The sequence below is a fragment of the Mesocricetus auratus genome, unplaced genomic scaffold (genome assembly GCF_017639785.1).
Source record: "Mesocricetus auratus isolate SY011 unplaced genomic scaffold, BCM_Maur_2.0 Super-Scaffold_100001, whole genome shotgun sequence".
Lineage (NCBI taxonomy): Eukaryota > Metazoa > Chordata > Mammalia > Rodentia > Cricetidae > Mesocricetus > Mesocricetus auratus.
The window spans coordinates 13,485,560-13,505,818 of record NW_024429187.1 but is presented as its reverse complement, the minus strand read 5'-3'; the positions used below and the strand labels follow the sequence as shown (position 1 = coordinate 13,505,818).

Below are 20,259 nucleotides of genomic sequence, written 5' to 3'. Positions count from 1 at the left end.
GTCCTCTGACTTCCATATGTGTGCCAGGACACACACACAAATACAAAAATAAATGAATGTGATTAAAAAAAAGTTGAAATAGAGTAGATAGCATAATCATGAGGTTAAAAGAGAGTTAGATAAGATTCTGTGTTGGGCTGGGAGATGGTTAGTGAATGTGCATGCTTGCTGCACTAATATGAGCACCTGAGTTCTAGTTCCTACAAACCACACATAGCTGTCAGGTGACATCTGCAATTCCAGGGTCGGGGAGGAGCCAGAAGTAATCAGTGGGGTGCTAGAACAAGACTCACGGTGTCCTTTTCTGGCCTCCACTTGAATGCACAGGTACCCCCCCCACACACACACACATCCATATCCCTCCCATACACATCGTATGTATGCAGACAAAAAGATTGCATCCAATTCCCAGGGTCTGTGATCCTAAGAGTTTCGATTTGTGAATTAAGGACAGCAGGGAAGGAGGTATCTAATTAATCTTGATTGTATTGCTTGTGTTGTATCAGGAATGGTTTCAGGAGGTGAAAAGCACCAGTGAGTACAGATTGGAGATTTTGGGCAATATAGATTTATTCACTTGCATTCAAATAGATGATACCGATGCTATCCTACTAAGTGTGAGCAAGCTTCATTGCCACTCTACTTTTTAACTTTAGAGATTGGTTGTCAGCATGAGTCCTGTAACTTGGAAGGATACAAGTGGCTTAAATTTGGGGGTACTTGTTTTCTAGACTCCCTCGATTGTCTAGGTTTGGAAGTATTATTAGGCTAAAATTTCTTTCTGTAGTTCCTATGAGGGTGAGCAGATGGAATAAATCCTGACCACTTCTTTCTTCAGCTTCACTTTTGCTTTTGACACAGATAAGCAAGGGCTAACTCCAGTGTAAACTTGGGCATTGAAGGTCTCAAGTGAGTTCTCCTACTTGGAGGGGAGTGCACTCTTCCTGCCGGGGTCTAGGAGGTTGGAAATTACTCTGACTTAATCAGCTTTAGTCACAACTGATTTATGTGTTTTGCTTTAATGACAAATAGCTATAGGTCTTGATGACTAATGTTGACTGTTCTTTGAAGATAAACATTTATATGACAAGTTTTGAGTGGCTAAACAGTACTAAAACAGCCAGAGAATCTTCTGCAGTATGGCCAAGTACATCATCTCTCGGGTGTCTCTGCCACCTGCAGAGGTTGGTGGCATCACAGCTGTCAAGGCAGCAGTGGAGACCATACATGGAGGCCGGCCAGCCGGCATTGGGAACTGTGACTAAGTTTGTTAGCAGGGAAAAGTTAGTATGAAAATCAAGTCCTTTTGGGGAAGAAAAGGTCATTTGTTAAGCTTATGTAAGAGTCCGCGTCACTTACTATCATTGTGTGCTGTGAATACCAGGGCTGGAGTGATGGCTCAGTGGCTAAGAGCACTGGCTATCCTTCCATAGGACTCAGCCACCCAGCACCCACAGGGCAGCTAACAACTGTCAGTAACTCCTGACCCTGGGGATTTGATGCTCTTTGCTGGCCTCGGTTGAGCACTGTGCTCACATGATGCACGGGCACATGCACACAAAACACTCATCTACATTAAGTTGTTTTAAATGCATAAAAATTTAAAATACTAATTTAATTTTTTTTAAATGTCAGAGTATCCATGTAGAAATACTTAATCCTAACATGGCCCATTCAGCTGGCAGAACATCAACATATACTGGACTTTTTATTCCTTATCCTTATTAAACTTTCCATTAGCAATGAAAGTCTATACTGCAGTACCTAAGACCGTCATATACACTAACATTTAATTCTTTTTTATATATTTCAGGGTGTTGATGATGCCTTCTATACATTAGTCCGAGAAATTCGAAAACATAAAGAAAAGATGAGCAAAGATGGTAAAAAGAAGAAAAAGAAGTCAAAGACAAAGTGTGTAATTATGTAAATACAATTTGTACTTTTTTCTTAAGGCATACTTAAGTAAAAGTGATAATTTTTGTACATTACACTAAATTATTAGCATTTGTTTTAGCATTACCTAATTTTTTTTTCTGTTCGTGCAAGCTGTCAGCTCTTATCTTCAATGCTTATTTTTAAATGACAGTGGAAACCTCTTTTCTCTAAGTGCCAGTATTCCCTGGGTTTTGGACTTAAACTAGCAATGCCTGTGGAAGAGACTAAAGACCTGAGACTCTGTCTTGGGGTTTGGTGCATGTAGTTGATTCCGTGCTAATTCTCTTACCAGTTGTGAGCATTGTGTGAACCCTAGTAATGAAGCTTTTGAACCATCCCTGCTGTTTCATCTAGTCATCCAGTGAACTAATTAGTAATTACAGCTTCATTTGAGACCTTATGGTTGGTTCTACTAAGACTGAGGAATCACAGATTTATGGGCTTCCCTTTGATTCACCTCTAGCAAGTCCTAGAGTTTATCATCCTTCATAAGTGTAGTTAGTTAGACTGTTCAGAGACTTTCTCTAGCTTTCCACTGCTATTAGTCATGGTCACTCTCCAGAATAGTATATTTTTTCTAGAAAAGGGGAAAAATGGGGGGGGAAAGCTAATGGAAAATAGTGAATAAAAGTCCATTCCATGTTGGGTAAATTACTGTAAGATTTCTAATCGTTTTTCCTGGTAAGGCAGATCCACTAAGAAATAGTAACCATTTGAGCCATATTTCCATGCTACTAAATTTTTGTAATAATTCAATTTTAACATATATATAAGAGTTCTCATAAGAATTAGTATAACCCCCTGTGTCAGAGTGTTCTTAGCTTAACTCTTGAGTCTTTTGAACTTATGTCCTTGAAAGTAGTTTTAATTCTGGTTGAGAAACTGAAGATGATTTGAGACAGTTACGGGTTAGAAGGTGCTAAGATCAAAGGCTGGGCCTTCCAAGACCCTGCGATGAGTGTTACCGGGATTAAGTGCTGCCACATTCAGTGCTGGTCAAAATGGGGAACAGGAGAGTTTGGACAGCTCAGTACAGTGTATTCTCACCATGTAGCAATTCTGCTGCAAAGCAGTATTTCTTTGTTTGTAATAATAACAATTTAAGTAAATCTCAATGCTAGATTCAAGGTTGAGATTTTGGGGTAGGAGGCTACAAGGAGAGTAAATCTTCAAAACAATGATGTATAAAAGTTTGAAAATGCATGTTGACTAGTCTCTCAACTCTGATCAAACATTTCTAAGTATTCCCCAAACCTGATATGTATTTAGAAATATCTAATGCTTTAAGAATAGATAAGTTAACAGCAAAAACAATCCCTTCAATGCACTAATGCATTCCTTGAATTACCTGAAGTAATTAAAGTCCACTGGACTATGAAGACTGGATGTCTGTCTTTTGGAAGTCTGACTTTAGCGTATCACTGTCTACTTGATGTGAAATCATCTCAGAGACTCTTCTGAGTTGTGCAGTTAGTTTACAGTCTGTTTACACACCGCTGCACCAGGTGGTCACTCTCAGCACAATCTGTAACGTTTCACATGGACTGTCATCTTCACACCAGTCTTGGGCAAAATTGTGCAAGAGGTCAAGTTTGTATTTCAGTGCCCATTCTCCAGTTGCAGGACTCCCTTCCGTTATGTGCCCTGTCTTAGTGTAGTTTTTTTAATTCTCCCCACCCCCACTTCAAGTATCATTTTTGCAATGAACAACTACATGAAAGTTGCCCACTAAGGAAAGTACAGCAAAGCTGCCTATGACTTTCGTCCCCAGGGCTTAAAATAATCCAACAGGAGCCATAGTGGGAGCTGAACTGATAGCTGGTGTTCAGGTGGGCATAGCAGGATTTGAATTAATAGCTGGTGTTCAGGAGCCACTACAGAATTTAATCTTGATCCTTTGGACTTCATGCCTGCAGCCCAGTCCACGGTTGGCTAAGGGATGTTCAAATCTAGTGTGAACAGAGAGAGCAGTGTCTGTGGAAGGACAGCTTAGTCTTCATCTAGGTACCATCCTGGTTAGTGATGGATGCCATTGTGTTAATAAATACAGTCTAGCAATGAAAAACACTCTTAAAGTCAGAGTTTATTTACTCAGCATTTATTCAGTGCTTGTCTTAATGCTAGGCACCACACAAGGCACTGGAGATGTGATGTGGTATCCCCAGAGAAAAGGGACGCAGTCTTTGCTGGTGGTGTGCAATGTGGTCGCTAAGACTTTAGACAGAATAGAATGCGTGGCTTTGCAGAGAGGGGTTTGGTCTCTTGCAGTTTTCCCTCAATTCAGCAAGAATTGTTTGGTGTGATTCCAATGCAACTCTTTATTCAAGCTACTTAATATAATTATTTCATTTTTCTAAAGGAATAGACATTCCCTAATCTAGTTTTCTCCTTATGTAAATAGTTTTTAAAAACTTGTAAAAATTAAATACCAACTTCTAATATAGTTTTATTTGGCTACAAATAAACAGGAACCTGAGTTTATTTGCAAGAAAGGAAACAAAATCAGAATGATTTCTGAAATGTTCTAAACTCTGCATATTCCTAGGACAGTCTATCCGTGGATGTTAAGTCCTTTGGGTGGGGGACGGGGGGGGGTCATCTAAGGACAGGGTTTCTCTGTAGTCCTGGCTGTCCTGGAACTCACTCTGTAGACCTCGAGCTCAGAGAGATCCACCTGTCTCTGCCTCCTGAGTGCTGGGACTAAAGCAACCACCACCCAGATAGTAAATCTTAACACAATTAGTGATACTTTTGTTTCTATACGGAGGGGCAGGTGGACTTTAGGAGCTGCACTGCACAATCAGATAGTACTGAAGACAGTTCAGTCTTTAATGTTTTTGGGCATGGTTAAAGGAATGATAATTACCATTATGTATGTAGTTCTGAATTGTTATCCTTTTGTTGACAAAAAGGTTTTGTAGAGATTTTTTTTTTAAGGGGAAGAAGTCCTAGCAACAAACAAATGTTATGTAGTTACTATAGCCTTAAATCCTGAAGTTGAACACCAGTGCTTAATCACAGTGATAGGCATTACCATGATCGTGGGAAGAATGTAGCAGCAAATACCATTTGATTAATATTTCAATCAGGAATTCTAGGCTCTGTTGACTGAGTCACACTGCATAGGAATTTAGATCCTAACTTTCATAGGCTATTAAGACCTTTGCCACCATTGCACAATTTTGTCTTAAGTTCTGTGAGGCATGTCATAAGTTACAGTTTGCACAAATTCATCTCATTTTGTATTCCACTGATTTTCCACTAAGTACATATTTAGGAGGGATTTTTTTTTGTGTAGGCAATAAAAATTTAAACTTCATTTGTTAAAAAGTAGTGATCTTTTGATGATTGTGTAGTCATTTTCTTAAGACCCAAAAGTTACTTTAAAGTTGAATTTATTCTTAATAACTTCTGTGTAATACTGGGTAGCATGAGTTCTGCACTGAAAAACTGAACAGATACACCCAGTAACTGTAAAATTCTGTCAAATATGAAAATTATTTCTAAAGTACATTAGTTTTCAAAGAATAGTTATTAATTAGATTCAGATTTGTGGTTTAGTTTAATAGTATGAAGTGCCTGTTTGGGATGGTAGGCATTTTAGATGAATTTGGGAAAAATGAAGTGCTCTGCAGAAATGTCAGTTTTAGACCCAGCCACCTCAACCAGCTAAGTGGGCTGTGTGCTGATTTGTGTCCAGGTCCCCAACTCCACTGTCTGTGTCTTTGCTTCTGCATTTTTATTTGAGTGCCAATTTCTTACTAGTGCTATTTCTTAATGTACCATGTTTACCTGGAATGTATCTGAACTACTTTTGTATAGTGTGAACTGAAACATGCACATTTTGTACATTGTGCTTCTCCATGTTTTTCTTTCTTCTTTTCGTGTGCGGGCATATGCAGTGTGATCCAGTTGTTCTCCATCCTTTGGTTGTGCTGACCTAGGGAATGTTGGTCATGTCAAACATTAAATTTAAAAATGACCACTCTTTTAATTAAAATTAACTTTTAAATGTTTATAGGAGTATGTGCTGTGAAGTGATCTGAAATTTGTAATATTTTTGTCATGAACTGTACTGCTCCTAATCATTGTAATGTAATAAAAATAGTTATGGTGACTATGAAGTGTGTGATTAATCATTTGTAATTGTGCTCGAGGCTCAAGTCCAGAACCTCACTTTTGTTATGCAGGCACTTCACATGGAGCTACACCTCAGCCCTGACAGTGGCTGTTTCTTATGGAAATTTGCACCTTCTGCCAGGTAGTTGATTGGAAACTCTTTAAGTAGACACTTTTTTTTGCAGCTCTGAGTTGGAAAGTTCTTTATTTGTAAAGTTGCTAAAAATATTACATAAATGTTTTAAGTTTTTGCATAAACTTGCAGTCGTGATTGTGCTAGGTCCACTGCACATTAGCTTTGTTATGGGCAAACAAAAAGAATGCCTGCATTAATCGTGGAAACAGGAACATTACCATTCCTCATGAAAGCTAGTCCAAGCAGGACAGGTGATTTTGGGACTTAGGGGAGTTAGCAGCACCAAGAATAATGGGAATAATAGCTATAGAATGCCAGCCATCTACTGAGCATCTCCAGGTCAAAGTCACTTTCATGTGTCTTATTTTGATAACTGCATTCAAATCATTTTTGAGGAGGTGTAGAGACCCTTGAAATGCACTTCCACACACTAGATGGAGGGAAAAACCAAACAAGGGCTCACACGCTAAAGGGTAACCGTGTCAGACACCATTCACTTGCTAATTACAGTCTTATCAGTAAATGGAGAAATAGACTAAGGATAATTGGCTATAGCAGGTTAGAAAATTAGGCGTATTTTCATTCACAATTGTATTCTCATGCAATGTGCTAAAGTAACTATATTAAAACTTGAGCATAAAGGATTATGAGTAAAGCTCTCAGTATCTGTGAGGTTGAATTGTATTTTAGTACAGTAGGGCAACTGGTTTTTTTTTAAACATTTATCTTGCCATTGTAAATTGGATTATTTTATAATAGTTGATACACACAAACAGCACTGATTGTCAGCCAGGCATTGGTGGCAATGATTGGTTAGTTGTTGGTATCTGAATAGTATCGTTGCTTCATAGCTCTGTATTTTCTAAGGAAGTATAAGGCCTCTAGCTCCTTCATTACAAATTCTCCCCGTGCAATAAGCTCTTTGATCTTCTCTGGGTCTTTCACGTCCTTGTTTTTAAGGAAAACATTCTTCAAACGCCTTTTAAAATAGTCTGCTCCTTTTGGATAGTCCCGTCCAAGATACAGCAGCTTTAAAAAGAAAGATGCATCTCTAAGCAATGCATGTCACACAGTAACATTTGTAAGGTTGGCAGCATAATTACTTACATTTTTATAGAGAGCCAGTACTTCTCCTCGTAAAGAATTGGCCATTTTCATTTAACATGGAATTAATCCACTTCTATATGTAACATACCTAAAGAAAAGGAAGATTTTCTTTCACATAACTGCTATGTAATTTTGTTTTGTTTTGTTTTTACGAGAGAGGGTTTCTCTGTTTTGTTTTGGAGGCTATCAGTCCAGGCTGGCCTCGAACTCACAGAGATCCACCTGCCTCTGCCTCCCGAGTGCTGGGATTAAAGGCGTGCGCCACCACCGCCCGGCTACTGCTATGTAATCTTAATCACAGATCTTACACATTGGGGAAATGGTAAGCTTGTTTGTCATCTTTGAATGCAGATGTGCACTTGGACACGGTATGCATGTGCAGGCCATGACCTCAGGTCAGCGGTTCAGTGCTTCTCCACAAACAGTTAGCCCTGCCATTCAGGGATTCCTGCCTCTCTCTGCCATCTGCCTGCAGGCACACTGGGATTACAGACCCAAGTCTTTACACAGGTCTTCTTGCTTGTGTAAGTGCTTTGCCCACTGAGACCTCCTATGCCCCAGAATGATGATTTGTGTTGAGAGCTTTTATAATCAAGGCACTCTTAATTTTTCTAAACCTGTTTCCTTACCAAAAGTAACACTGTCTACCCTGTTCTTGAGGCTTAGGCGTCTTTACTTGGGAGACACGAAGAGTCCAGATCCAGAAAGCTGTTCCCAGAGGCAAGAACTAAAAGAAACTGGTTTAGTTTATTTGAAGTATTTAGTTTATGAAGTATTTGAAAAGAGGTTCCACAGGAAGCAGGCAGCACCTATGATGTAGACCACGCTTCTTAATGCTTAGGTGGCAAAGGCCTTATTAGATAAACCTAAATAGATTCCCACTTCTAAGCTCTTACATTGCATCTTTATCAGGTAGGCACAATTCCATTGTGTTCTGTTACGGCTGAGTAAAAAACCAGTATTCTCCACTGTAAAGTAACTTCTTCTAGGAACCTAGTTCACATAGAGGCAAGTGGATTTATAATCCACCACATGGATGGGATAGTTTAGGAAGCAAGATGTACTACCACAGTGGTTCTCAACCTTCCCAATGTTGTGACCCTTTAATACAGTTCCTCCTTCTGTGTACATGTTGTCTTATTGGTTGGTTAAATAAAGCACTGTTGGCCAATAGGGAAGCAAGATAGATGCGACTAGGAGTCAAGGAGGATTCTGGAAAACAGAGGCACAGTCAGTCACCATGTAGGACACTGAAGGAGTAAGAGATCCAGACCCTTTCTCCAGTAAGAGAACACCATGTGGAAATACTCAGATTAGCAGTTATATGTTAATAATTAAGTCAGAGCTAGCCAATGAGAAACCAAACAAACGGCCAACAGCTTCATAATACAGTGTCTGGTGTGCTATTTTGGGGGCTGAGACAGGCAGAACCCAAGTGGCTGGTGGGGAGAATGCACATTACACTTCACAACTAATTTTGATCCTCTTATGAGTGGAAATGTAGATATCTGGTAAGCAAATGGTTTTAGGTGACCCTTGTGAAAGGGTATTTGACTCCAAAGGTGTCTCGACCTCTGTGTTGAGAGCTGCTGCACCATGGGGACTGTCTGTCTGGGCCTCTTAAGCCCTGAGGAAAGGCATGCACTGGTGCTATAAGCATGTGTGTGGTTTTCATACTGATCTTTAAATAATCCGGGAACATTTAATTCCCACATTACAGGATTTATTTTCATTTTAGCTTCCTGTCAGTAATTCCAACACTTGTATCCAAACATGAACAAGCTGGTTCCGGTTATCCTCAACAATGGGATCATAGCTTCTCCCCTTACTGTGACCAAATTCTTACCACTGTCATCATCTGGCACACTCTTCCCATTCCTGTCCCTGTTCCTGGAAGGCACACTGTGTCGCTGTGTCCTGCCTCCCCGATGGTGTCCTCTCTAGGGCACAACCACTCTCCCCTGCTTTTGAATTCTTACGGGACTCCACTTCCCAGCCCTCCATTCTGTCCCTTTTGAATTCTTATGGGACTCCACTTCCCAGCCCTCCATTCTGTCCCTTCTGGCTGCTGGCATCTCAGTGCCACCCAACAACCTTGGGACTCAATTATCCAGGAAAAGTTTTTTAAAATTTCAAAGTAGATTTTCTTTCAAGATTAACTAAGGACTAACTTGCAGAAAATGGGAGATTCTTGAAGTCATAGCATCATATTCGACCAAAACTGCTGAGCTGGGGGGAGCAGAAGCAGGGGCAGACCCCGTGTTTATTAAGGAGAGCTGTGACTGAAGTGACATAGGACACCCTGTCCTAAACACAGGTAATCATGCTGAGTTCTTTGGTTTGGGTTTAGTGCTGAGGTGGATAGGCCCTAGTTAATTCTACCTGTCCTCCCTTGAGAATGATGGTGTCCACTTAGGTTTTCTAGTGTGCTAAGTCACAGTCGACATGTTCTCCAGCTTCTAAAGTCTTACTGTTGTCATCATCTCTCCCTTTTTAAATTTTATTTTTTCCTTAAGATTTAGTGGAATTCTGTAAGGCACTGAAACCAGTGTTTAACCCACAATATTAACCGGAGTGCTTAAACAATTTTGCAGGGGATGGGGGCATACATAGTCATTGGGCTCTCTTGTTGAGGAATGACTACTAAAACTGTGATTTGAAATTAAGTTTACATAGATACAATTTGACAGCAAGCTATAGCCTGTTTAAAACAATCATTCTCAAGGGAGGACAGTGGATAGTTTTTTTTTTTTTTAATCTCCTTACCAAGGTTCAGAGGCCCTTAAGGTCATAACTGTTAATGCAACCAGTAACTTTAACCCGCAAAAACCAGCTGTCAGTAATACTTCCGAGTAGAACATTTAGCGAACGTGTGAGGGATAGGACATTAAGTTGGAATTTGGGCGAGGGGAATTACTGCATCTGGTGTTTAGCAGTTTAGACAGGTCTTAGGCTGGGATAGAGAACTGACTAGGTTGCTTGTTGGTGCAGAGTGCCCCTTCTTCACATGGGGAGGGGCTCAAATTCTGAGGACCGCTGCAACAGCACAACTGAATGGTTGACCTTGGGACAGTAAGGGCTGACTGGACCTTCACCTGGGAGTCAATTCAGGTCACTTTCGATTCTTGTGTGGGCAGCTCTTTGGGGAAAGGGCGAGGTTTTACATAGAAACTAGACCACCACGATCACTACTTTTAATCTCTAGGTAACGACCGCCCTCTGGGAGCCCATCTGCCTCGCCTACTTGGCCAAGTGCCCTCCTGGCGACCCGCCGGCCTCACCCAGTAGCGGGCTGGCGCCATCCCTGCCCCAGACCCCCGGGGAAGGGCTCGCCCGGGCGCACAGAAGCCAGGGAGAAACCCCTGTGCAGGGCCGGGCGTGGCGGCCCACGGCGGTAACCCCAGGCTCGGGAGGAGGATGCCCACGAGCTCCGGGTCAGCCTGGGAGCCCCCCTCCCGCTCGCAGCAGCCCGCTCCTAAAGCATACTTCACCACCTGCAGCCCCGGGTTCCGGGAAACGAGCCGATCGCACCGCCACACTCAGCGCTTTGCGGCACCAGGGCCGTAAACGTCCCATGGGCCGCAGCCCTGGGAGGGGCGGGCCGCCTGTCGGAAGTGGGCGTGGCGCCAGGCAGGAGTGGGCGGGGCTGGGAACATGCGGGGATCGGGGCGGGGCGCCAGGCAGGAGTGGGCGGGGCTGAGAGCCCCTGGGATCCCTGAGGGATGGATGAGGGCGGGGCGCCAGGCAGAAGTGGGCGGACTCCGGCCGCGGTGAGGGGCCGGGCTTGTGTCGGAAGTGGGGATGGGGCTCGGGCAACCAGTCCACGACAAGGACAGGACTCCCACCGGAAGGCTACAGTGCGACTGCGCAGGCGGACCTTCGCAGAGCGCCGGGATTGGTGAGTGGGCGTGGCCTGTCGTCCTGACAACCGTGAGCGTTCGGGCGCCGCAGTTCCGACTTTTCCCTTCGCCAAGTCCTCCTCCTCCTTCTCTCATGGTAAGCCGGGAACACGAAGGAGACGGGAAGGGCGAGCGCGGAATCCGCTGCAGCGCTGCTGGAGGCGGGCCGGCGGACGGGCGCAGTCCCAAACCAGCTGTGCCAGCCGGGGGTGGCGGCATCCACACCTCTCCCGCAGCTAAACGTGGAGCTCGGTCCTTCCCTAGTGCCTTCCCCGGGATGCACGTTCCTAGTCTTAGGCTGACTACAACCGGTCAGGAATGCTTCCAGACCCGCAGCTTAGTCAGCTTGGAAGTCCCTGTGTGTGCTCTTTCGTAGGAGCCCGAATTGTTTTGCCTCTAGGTAGTCAGCCTGCACGCACTCAACATAATAAAGCCCCCTCCACCCCTTCTGTTTTTCCTGTGTTCCAACTCTCCTGTCTTCACCAAGGAGACAGTCCAACACGGACTGTCTCTCTCATTCTCCAGCAAGACGCTGGAGAATGCTATCACATTCATCGGACCTGGAGAATGAGAATGCAGCTCATTTTGTAATGGAAATTCAGAGTGCATTCTTGATGGTGGCTGGCTGGAAGTCAGAGACCCCGAGGATTCCAGCCCTCCTGCAACAGGCAACTTGAGCAGAGTGACTGCCACGGTAGCAGCTGGTGTACTTGAAGCGGTGGCACTTTTCAATCCTTTATTGAAATATAAATGCGGGTTTTCCCTAAGTGGAGGGAAGAAGTGGGAAGTGGAGAACTCCCCTAGCAGGACCCCGATGGGTCTTAAGCCAAGTTAAAACTGCTGGCAGATGACAAGAATAGGCGCTTGTCTGCTCCATGGAAGCGTGGGTTTGTATTCCCCCCCGCCAGATCTGCCTAGCACTGCCTCTCAAAGTCTGACCGCGCAGCTTTTACTTCTAAGACACTTGGGCGATTTGCTTAAAATGTAGGTTCCAGGGAGTTATGACTTCAAATCTAATGCCTCGGGGGTTTCCAGGGAACACGGTGCCATGAACACGGTGGCTTAAGCTTCAGAAACTGCCTGCATCACCATTCTGGAGACTGTGCACCTGAGGTTGGAGTCAGTCTGGAGGAATTTATTCAGACCTCACTAGTTTTAACAGTGCCTTGGGGTGTAGCAGTGTAACCTCATTTTTTCACGTGACAATTGATCTTTTTGTGAGGATCTCCATTCAAGATTCCTCTTTGTACATGGGTACCAGCTATATTGATCCAGAGGTCCACCCAATTCAATATGGGGTCATCTTAACTTGGTGAAGCCTTTTTTCTAAGTGGGTCAAATGCTGACACACAAGAAGTTAAGATTACAGCATGAAAATTTGAAAAGATACAATTTAACCCTTTTGTGGGATGTTTTACTCGTTGGGCTTTTTAAAGTGTCTACCACCCAGCTCCCAAGTAAATCACACTCAGAGGCTTATTCTTAGTTATGAAGGCCTTAGCTTGGCTTGTTGCGAGCAGCCTTTCTTAAATTAACCCATCTACCTTTTTTCCTTGGGCGTTTACATTTCTTCTGAGTATCTCACTTTCCTTCTTACTCCGTGACTGACTGGGCGGCTGGGCGGCTGGGTGGCTGTCCCTGATGTCCTCCTCATGTCTCCTTCTGTTTACACTCTCTGTCTGCCAGCACCGCCTATCCTTGCTCCTGCCTCCCTGTTGGCCGTTCAGCTCTTTATCAGACCATCAGGTGTTTTAGACACTCAGAATCACAGCTTCACAGAGTTAAACAAATGCAGCATAAACAAAAGTCACGCACCTTAAAATAATATTCTACAGCACAACCCCCCCCCCGCAATCTAAGGAATTACACACGGGAAGGGGAGCAACTGCGTACACTGTAGGTCCAGGAGTATGGATTTCTCAAAGAGCTTCTCCTTCAGAGAGCAGTGGCACCCTTCACCGCTTAGGGTTTGAGAACGGTTTTACTCCTTGGTGGCTCTTGTGTTTACTCGAAAGACAAGGGTGGGAGTTTTCCCAAACCTGCTTCGTGTCAGAAGTACTAGTGAAAAATAAAAATGTGCCCATCACCTCTAAGAATGGCTGCTTGAGAGTAGGGCAGGGATGTTTATATGGTCTGCCATACAGTGTTTGTTTCAAGATGGAAGTATGTTACCCATTGTGATAGGAAGCAGTATAGCCAGGATGAAAATCATTTGTAAAAATCGCCAGAGCATGGCCACCATTATTCTTCTCTCTGTAGCTCTAGCTACACTTTAGAGTGCCTTGCCCGTGCACCAGCAAATAGCTACAGAGCGAATTTCTGAAATGTGCGCACCCTTTCAGGAAGATGCCTTTAATGTGTGCTGACTTCAGCACTTGCGTATTATAATAATGCTCTTGTGGCTTGAACCTGTACTTCCTATGGCTCTTCAGATATGTAACATGGGTAACACTCACACAGTCCCTTATTAATCCTTTACCAGAAGGCCGATGGACACACAGGACTGCGCAGGAACAAATAGTATTACCGAGAAGTACTTGCAATTGTAAATCAGTCTGGGAATACTGTGCTTTTTCAAAATGGGCAGCTGACTCTACAACATGTGGGCTGCACAGTCTTCATTTTATCATTGATTGGCAGACTTTAAAAAACTGATTGCCTTACCATAAAAACCACCAATCTTACGTAACAGAAAGATTCCTTTATTAGACAGCACCCCCATCTGCAAATCTGTCATAGTACTTCCGGAAGATGCTTGGGGGAAATCTTGTGGGTTTTCTGCATGCTCTTTTAGTTTACTCTGCCTTTTTTTTAACAGCATCTTTCTAGTTTAAAGTAACTGGCGTCATAGAAAAGTTGCAGAGAAGGCACAAAGAGAATTCCCTTGGGCCCTTGCCAGCTTCCCCTAACTTATGTTTCATGTGCTGCTTGTTCAAAGTATCTGAAACCGTTTTTAAAATGTGTCAATGCTTTTGTTTTCCAACTTTCTAGGGTCCCAAACCAAAAAAGGTATGTAGAAATTATGTTTTCAAAACAGATAGTTTTTATGGATGTATTGTACAAATAAACTTCTGTGGAATTTTAAAGTAATTGCTTAGTTGTAGTTTATAGAATATAGTAAGCTCATCTTTTAGATAATAACATTATTTAAATCACAGAAGGATAATTTACAGATGTATCTCACGTTTGGTTATATTTCTAGTCTGAAAAAGACACGATTTATAGATGGACTTTAGCTCTGACCTGCACCTGGATTTGAGGGTTCAGTTTTTACTTCCACTGTGAAGTATGCTGGGTTCAACCCTCCTTTTATTCATTCCAGACAAACCTAAAACGTAGGTACAGACCTGCTGTGAGTGACCCAGGGACTGCAAGGCAGCACGATGCTTGTGTTTTTCTGCTTTTGTTTGTACTGGGTAGAAATTGAGGTTGGCTAAGGGACATGTTGCCTCATGTCTGGATGTCTTTTCCCTCTTTACTTTGTACATCACTAGTTTAAAGCAGAAATTTTAATCTTTTGTTACAGGCCAGATTTAGCCTACCAGTAGATTTGGATTTACTTGAACTTTTTTTCATTTTTTAAAAAATCACTTCTCAAGTGTGGCATGTTGTCTCACCCTGTAATTCCAGATACAGTGGAGGTTGGAATAGGAAGATCGTGGGATTGAGTGCAGTCTGGGCCCAAAACAAAACACCCCCCCAAAAAACAGGCACAAACCAAAAAGCCCCAAAAACTATGGCCAGACATTGTCCCCCAAAATAAAGTGTACTAAAGCAATTAAAAATCAGTTGCATTTGTTCTAGTCATGGAATACTCAAGCTGGTCACTCCGTGTCTGAGGTCCTCTAAAGTAGCAGTTCATGGAGCTCAGCAGTGGCCACCTCTGGTCATCACCCGTCTGTGGTCAGAACTCTCACTTTGTTTATCTCCCTGAACACAACAGGAGGTAGGTCTAATCTACCTGCCTTAAAGCATATCTCAGTGATCTATTGTCCTTAAATTGAACTCTTGAAAACACAGTTACATTCGACCCTCCTTATCTGTGGGCTCTGTACTCATGGATGAAACCAAACACATTAAGAATGTTCTTCAGAAGTGTGACCAGAAGGTTGGGCATGGTGGTGCTCTCTTGTGATCTCAGTGCCCAGAGGGCCACAAGTTCTAATCCAGCCTCAGCTGTGCAATAGGACCTTGTCTGAAAAAGGCGGGGGCTAATAGGGGTTACAGAGATGAGCACTGGCTGCTCTTGCAGAGGACCTGAGTTTGGTTCCCAGCATCCACGTGGTGGTTCTCAGTTCTATGACTCTAGTTCCAGGGCATCTGACAGCCTCCTCTGGCCTCTGAGCCCCAGGAATGCCCATGGTGCACAGACAGACATGCAGGCAAACACTCATACTCACATAAATGTTTAATTAAATGTGGTAATAGATAACATGTACTGTGTACTGCGTGAATCAGAAAGTTAGAAGAAACAATTTGGAATGTTTTAGTGATAAAGAAATAAATATTTGGGAAATCCCGTCTGCAGAGAACACATGCAGACTTTTCTGTGAGTTACTCCTGAACAGTAAACTAAATGTAGCAGCTGTCTAGACTGGATGTGGTTGCCTGTAGAAGTGTAGGAGAGGACACACATAGTTTGCATGCAAACACTGTCTCTTTATAAGTGGCTTGAATATGTGAACTTCGGCGTTCACAGAGTCCTGTAACTAATATTAAGGAATGAGTGTCTACCCTTTGGGCTCTCAGCACCTGAGTTAGGATGAACCTCAGTTGCAAGTCTTGGATCATGTTGTGTGTGGCAGTCAGAGGACACCTTACTTACAGGAGGCTGCTCTCTCCTCTACCCGAGGTCCCAGAGATTGAGCAGAGAGGGATCCGCAGACTTGGCCGCAGCTGTCTTCTGAGGCCTGTACACACTAGGGAATGCTCTACCCTGAGCAGCGTAATCCACCGCTTACCACACTTATGTTTGTATCTGTAACGCTTAGTGCTGCACCCGGTCTACAGCGGAAACTTAATCGTGTTTGTTGAATAAACATGTGGGAGCCCAGTGCGTCTACAAACACTCAGAAGGAATGTCTATGTGAATATGTGCTGAGTATTTATGCAGTTAAACATTTCTTCAGGAAACACCATTGCACACTCTCTGTGACCCTGTAGCAGTTACTAGGATGCACTGCCAGACCCCCCCCCCACCTCAGCTTTGTGTGTCTGTGTAGCAGTTACTGGGACGCACAGCTGTGCCCCTCCACACCTCAGCTGGGGTTCCAGCTTTCTGCACACTCAACTCTTCCTGACCCCTCTGTGGAGTCTCCCGGAGCCTGCTGAGTTTGCTGGTCTCCAGCTGCCTCCCTGCTGGCTGCGTGCTTGCCCTCTTCCTATGTCACCTCTCCCTGAGCAGAAAGAGTCTTTGAACACAAGCTGAAGCACCACTCTTCCCTCCAAACCTGCAAAGGAACTGAAAGCCTGCCCGCTGTAGAAGCATCTTCAGTGTCTACAGATGCGCAGTTTCAGACTCGCACCATGGGTGGTGTTTTACTTGACTCCACAAGTTGGAAGCTCAACAGTTACTTCCCTCACACACTCTTGCCAGGGTTGTCCCTGCTGTGGAAGGCGTTATATGATTATCTGTATTGTTTATTTTCAGACAGATCTCTGTAGGGCTCATAGTCTGTGCTGGGTACTAATTGGCTCTCTTACCTATTGAATTACTGTACATGAAAATTGGTTTCCTAAAATCAGTAATTGTTTTCATAATTGCTATTTTTAAGATTTATTTTTTAAATGTGTGTGTGTGTGTGTGTGTGTGTGTGTGTGTGTGTGTGTGTGTGTGATTTTATATGCACTGCGGGTGCATGAAGAAGCCAGAAGAGAGCATTAGATCCCTGGAGCTGGAGTTCCAGGTGGTTGTGAGTTGCCTGACTTGGGTGCTGGGAGGAGCATTAAGTCCCTTGTCTGTTGAGCCATCCCTGCAGCAGCTGTAATCATTATCTGAGGGAATGTGTGCTTAAATGACTTGCGCTGACAGCCTCTTTCATGTTGTGCTCCTCGTCAAGTCTGCCGGCAAGAAAAAGATCACCAAAGCTGAGCGACTGCGGCTCCTGCAGGAGGAGGAAGAGAGACGCCAGAAGGAGGAAGGTACGGAATGCTGCGCAGGGCCGCACAGAACGTCACCACAGGCCGATTCTGACACACACTCAGCATTTCCAACAGGCTCTAGTCTCATGAGGGATTCCTATAGGTAGAGTGTACTCAGAAACACCAGTCAGCACGCTCAGCGTGCACACAGTCAGATCCGAGTGGGCAGACAGAGTTCAGGACTCCGACGTCCAGGCTCTGACCACCCACTGATCTTTTGGTGTTTTGCTCTACACTGTAGCGAGAATTCTTCCCATCAGCCTGGGCCCCGAGCTGCATCAGTCCCAAGTGAACACACAGGACGCTATATTAATTATGAAGCTGTTGGCCGTTTGCAATGGTTTCTCATTGGCCAGCTCTGACTTAATTATTAACCTATAACTGCTAATCTGAGTATTTCCACGTGGTGTTCTCTTACCGGAGAAAGAGTCCGGACCTCTTACTCCTCTCGAGTCCTACATGGTGACTGACTGTGCCTCTTTTTCCCAGAATCCTCCTCGACTCCTAGTCCCACCTCCCTTCCCTATTGGCCAACAGTGCTTTATTCACCAACCAATAAGGCCATACATGCTCAGAAGGACCCCCATCACCACACAGTATTTGTCTATATTTAAATCAACAACAACACAAAATCAATGCTCATCAGAAATTCAAATCCAGCTGATCAGCCCATATTTTATTTGTTGATTTTGTCAAGGCTGCCATAAAGTGTTCATATTTACTAATGAAGATAGGGGCATTGGTGCTGATTGTGTGGTAAGAATTTTGAACCTAAGTTTATTAAAGATGAGCAATATACATCAGCAAAAAATACAACAGCCTAACCTTTTTTTTTACCCTGAGGGTTTTAAAAAGACTTGTGTCGTTTATTTTTGATTATGTGTATGTGTAAAGTATGCACAAGTGAGCTCAGGTGCCCACAGGAGCCAGAGGTGGTGTTGGTTCCTCTGAGCTGGTTGCTGGCCGAGTGAGCTGTATGCTGTGGGTGCTAAGGACTGAGCTTGGGTCCAGTGCAGGAACAGCGCATGCTCTCAACCCTGAGCCCACCTCCCTGATGTTCAGCAATAGCTGTTTGCCAGTTAAACCAGCGATCTCATTCATTAGAGTTAAGCACTGATAAAAATACTGGCCAACTGAAATACTAGAAAGTGGTTTTTAAAGTCTGAGTGCTCTGACGGTCAAGGGTACTAGGATTCGGTGTCTGTAGATTTATAGTCAGGTTTGTAAAATACTCTCTTGACTTTGTATACTTTGTCTTTTGTAGATAATAAAGCACATTCTTTTGTTTTCTAACTGATGCTTTTAGATTTCTTTCTTTATCCAGGGCACTGGTACTTTCCCATGCATGTAGAAGCCAGGGGACAACTTGTGGGAGTCCTTTCCTCTCACATGAGAACCTGGGAATCAAACTCTGGTTATCAGGTGGCTTGTTGGCAAGTGGCTTTGTCACCTGAGCCATCCTGCTGGCCTTATTAGTCCTTTTCAAATGACTAAAAAAGTTCAGCACCAGGATCTGTGTCTGGGGTTTATGTCATATCCTTCAACATATATTTCAAATTTTTGTTTTAGATGTACTTATGCGTGTGAGCCAGCCTGGTCTATAGATGGAGTTCCAGGACAGGACAGGTTCCAAAGCTATACAGAGAAACCCTGTCTCGAAAAGCCAAAGCAAGCAGACCAAAACAAAAAAGAGTCTGAGACACTGAGCACTGTGGTTGCATATCTGCAGTTGATTCTTGGTCTCTTTTTGGCTCTTCAGAGGAGGCTCGACTGAGATTTGAAAAAGAAGAACAGGAAAGGCTAGAGATACAGAGGAAAGAGAAGGAGAAATGGCGTCTGCTGGAAAAGAAAGTAAGTATGATTGGCAGTGCCGCCATGCTGACCCCACCCCTGCGTCCGTGGCTGCAGCAGTGCCCAGCCCTGTAGTCACTGACGGTCCCCAGCCGTCACCTCACACATGTTTTCAGTTAGGGGGATGAACCCAACTGATTTTTTTTTTTTTTTTGCGAGACAGGGTTTCTCTGTATTGTTTTGGAGGCTGTCGGTCCAGCCTGGCCTCGAACTCACAGAGATCCGCCTGCCTCTGCCTCCCGAGTGCTGGGATTAAAGGCGTGCGCCACCACTGCCCAGCCGATTTTTTTTAAGCAGGGTCTCTCTATTCAGCTTTGGCTGTTCTGGAACTCTCTGTGTAGACCAAGCTGGCCTCATACAGAGATCTGTCTGCTTTTGCCTCTCAGGTGCTGGGATTAAAGGCATATGTCACTGTTCCTGGCTGCACTGTTAATGTTTTAAAAATCTCCTCAGCATCTAGCTCAGCGGAAGACACATGGGCTCTCATGACGATGTGAGCATTTTGTTAGACGTTTCAGCGCGAGTATATGAAGAAAAGCTCACCTTGCACAGATAGATTACAGAACTGGGGAGAAGATGCAACAGGGCTGGAGATGTCTCCGGTGGGAAAGTGCCTGCCTTGAAACCATGAAGTCTAAGCTGGGCTTGAATAACCAAGTGTACTGGCTACCTGCAGCTCTGGCACTGAGGGGCAGAAACATGGGGATCCCTGCAGCTCACAGCCAGCTAGCCTAGCGAAGCTGAGGAGCTTCAGTTTTAGAGGGGGACCCTGCCATAAAACATAAAGGTGGAGAGTACCCAGGGAAGAACACTCATTGTCAGTGTCTGCCTGTACACACACGTGCACACACCCACACTCACACACACACAATGGGAAAAGGTCCTAGCCTTTCGGATATTGTGGCATTCTTGGACACTGCACCTCAACTAAACAGATGGTGGCTGCTGCTGTTTCCTCCGTGTGACAGAGCTGTGTTGTGTTGCTGAAGCTAGACTCAAACTTCAATCTCAAGTGAGCCTCCTGTTTCAGCTTTCTGAGTAGCTGGGAGCACAGGCACATGCCACCTC

At 44.0% G+C, this 20,259-nt stretch overlaps 3 protein-coding genes across 6 annotated transcripts in view; 2 read left to right on the top strand and 1 right to left on the bottom strand.

Annotated features, from left to right (window-relative positions):
- Nucleotides 1–6,058, top strand: part of Kras (KRAS proto-oncogene, GTPase) — a 31,529-nt gene extending 25,471 nt beyond the window's left edge. For both annotated transcript variants that reach the window (XM_040743595.1, XM_040743596.1), the window contains one exon: nucleotides 1,814–6,058. Coding sequence is in view for 1 of the 2 variants with exons in the window: in XM_040743596.1 (XP_040599530.1) it covers nucleotides 1,814–1,930 (117 nt within the window). In the remaining variant the exon portion in view is untranslated. The remainder of the gene's footprint in view (nucleotides 1–1,813) is intronic.
- A 187-nt stretch (nucleotides 6,059–6,245) lies between these two features.
- On the bottom strand, nucleotides 6,246–10,941 carry Etfrf1 (electron transfer flavoprotein regulatory factor 1). 2 transcript variants are annotated; one of them, XM_040743598.1, is made up of 3 exons: nucleotides 10,795–10,941; nucleotides 7,301–7,388; nucleotides 6,246–7,222 (listed from the first exon to the last, which is right to left on the bottom strand). In XM_040743598.1, the coding sequence occupies exons 2-3, from the start codon at nucleotides 7,349–7,351 to the stop codon at nucleotides 7,007–7,009; spliced, it is 267 nt and encodes an 88-aa protein (XP_040599532.1). In that variant the 5' UTR covers nucleotides 7,352–7,388; nucleotides 10,795–10,941; the 3' UTR covers nucleotides 6,246–7,006. The 2 variants fall into 2 exon arrangements, with proteins under 2 accessions (XP_040599532.1, XP_040599531.1); XM_040743597.1 differs by having other exon boundaries at nucleotides 10,787–10,924.
- A 245-nt stretch (nucleotides 10,942–11,186) lies between these two features.
- Nucleotides 11,187–20,259, top strand: part of Dnai7 (dynein axonemal intermediate chain 7) — a 56,490-nt gene continuing 47,417 nt past the window's right edge. Inside the window, exons 1-4 of one of the 2 annotated variants that reach the window (XM_040743593.1) lie at nucleotides 11,187–11,296; nucleotides 14,191–14,208; nucleotides 17,259–17,340; nucleotides 19,100–19,191. In XM_040743593.1, coding sequence (XP_040599527.1) covers nucleotides 11,294–11,296; nucleotides 14,191–14,208; nucleotides 17,259–17,340; nucleotides 19,100–19,191 — 195 coding nt within the window. In that variant the 5' untranslated portion in view covers nucleotides 11,187–11,293. The remainder of the gene's footprint in view (nucleotides 11,297–14,190; nucleotides 14,209–17,258; nucleotides 17,341–19,099; nucleotides 19,192–20,259) is intronic. The other variant, XM_040743594.1, reaches the window with a different exon arrangement.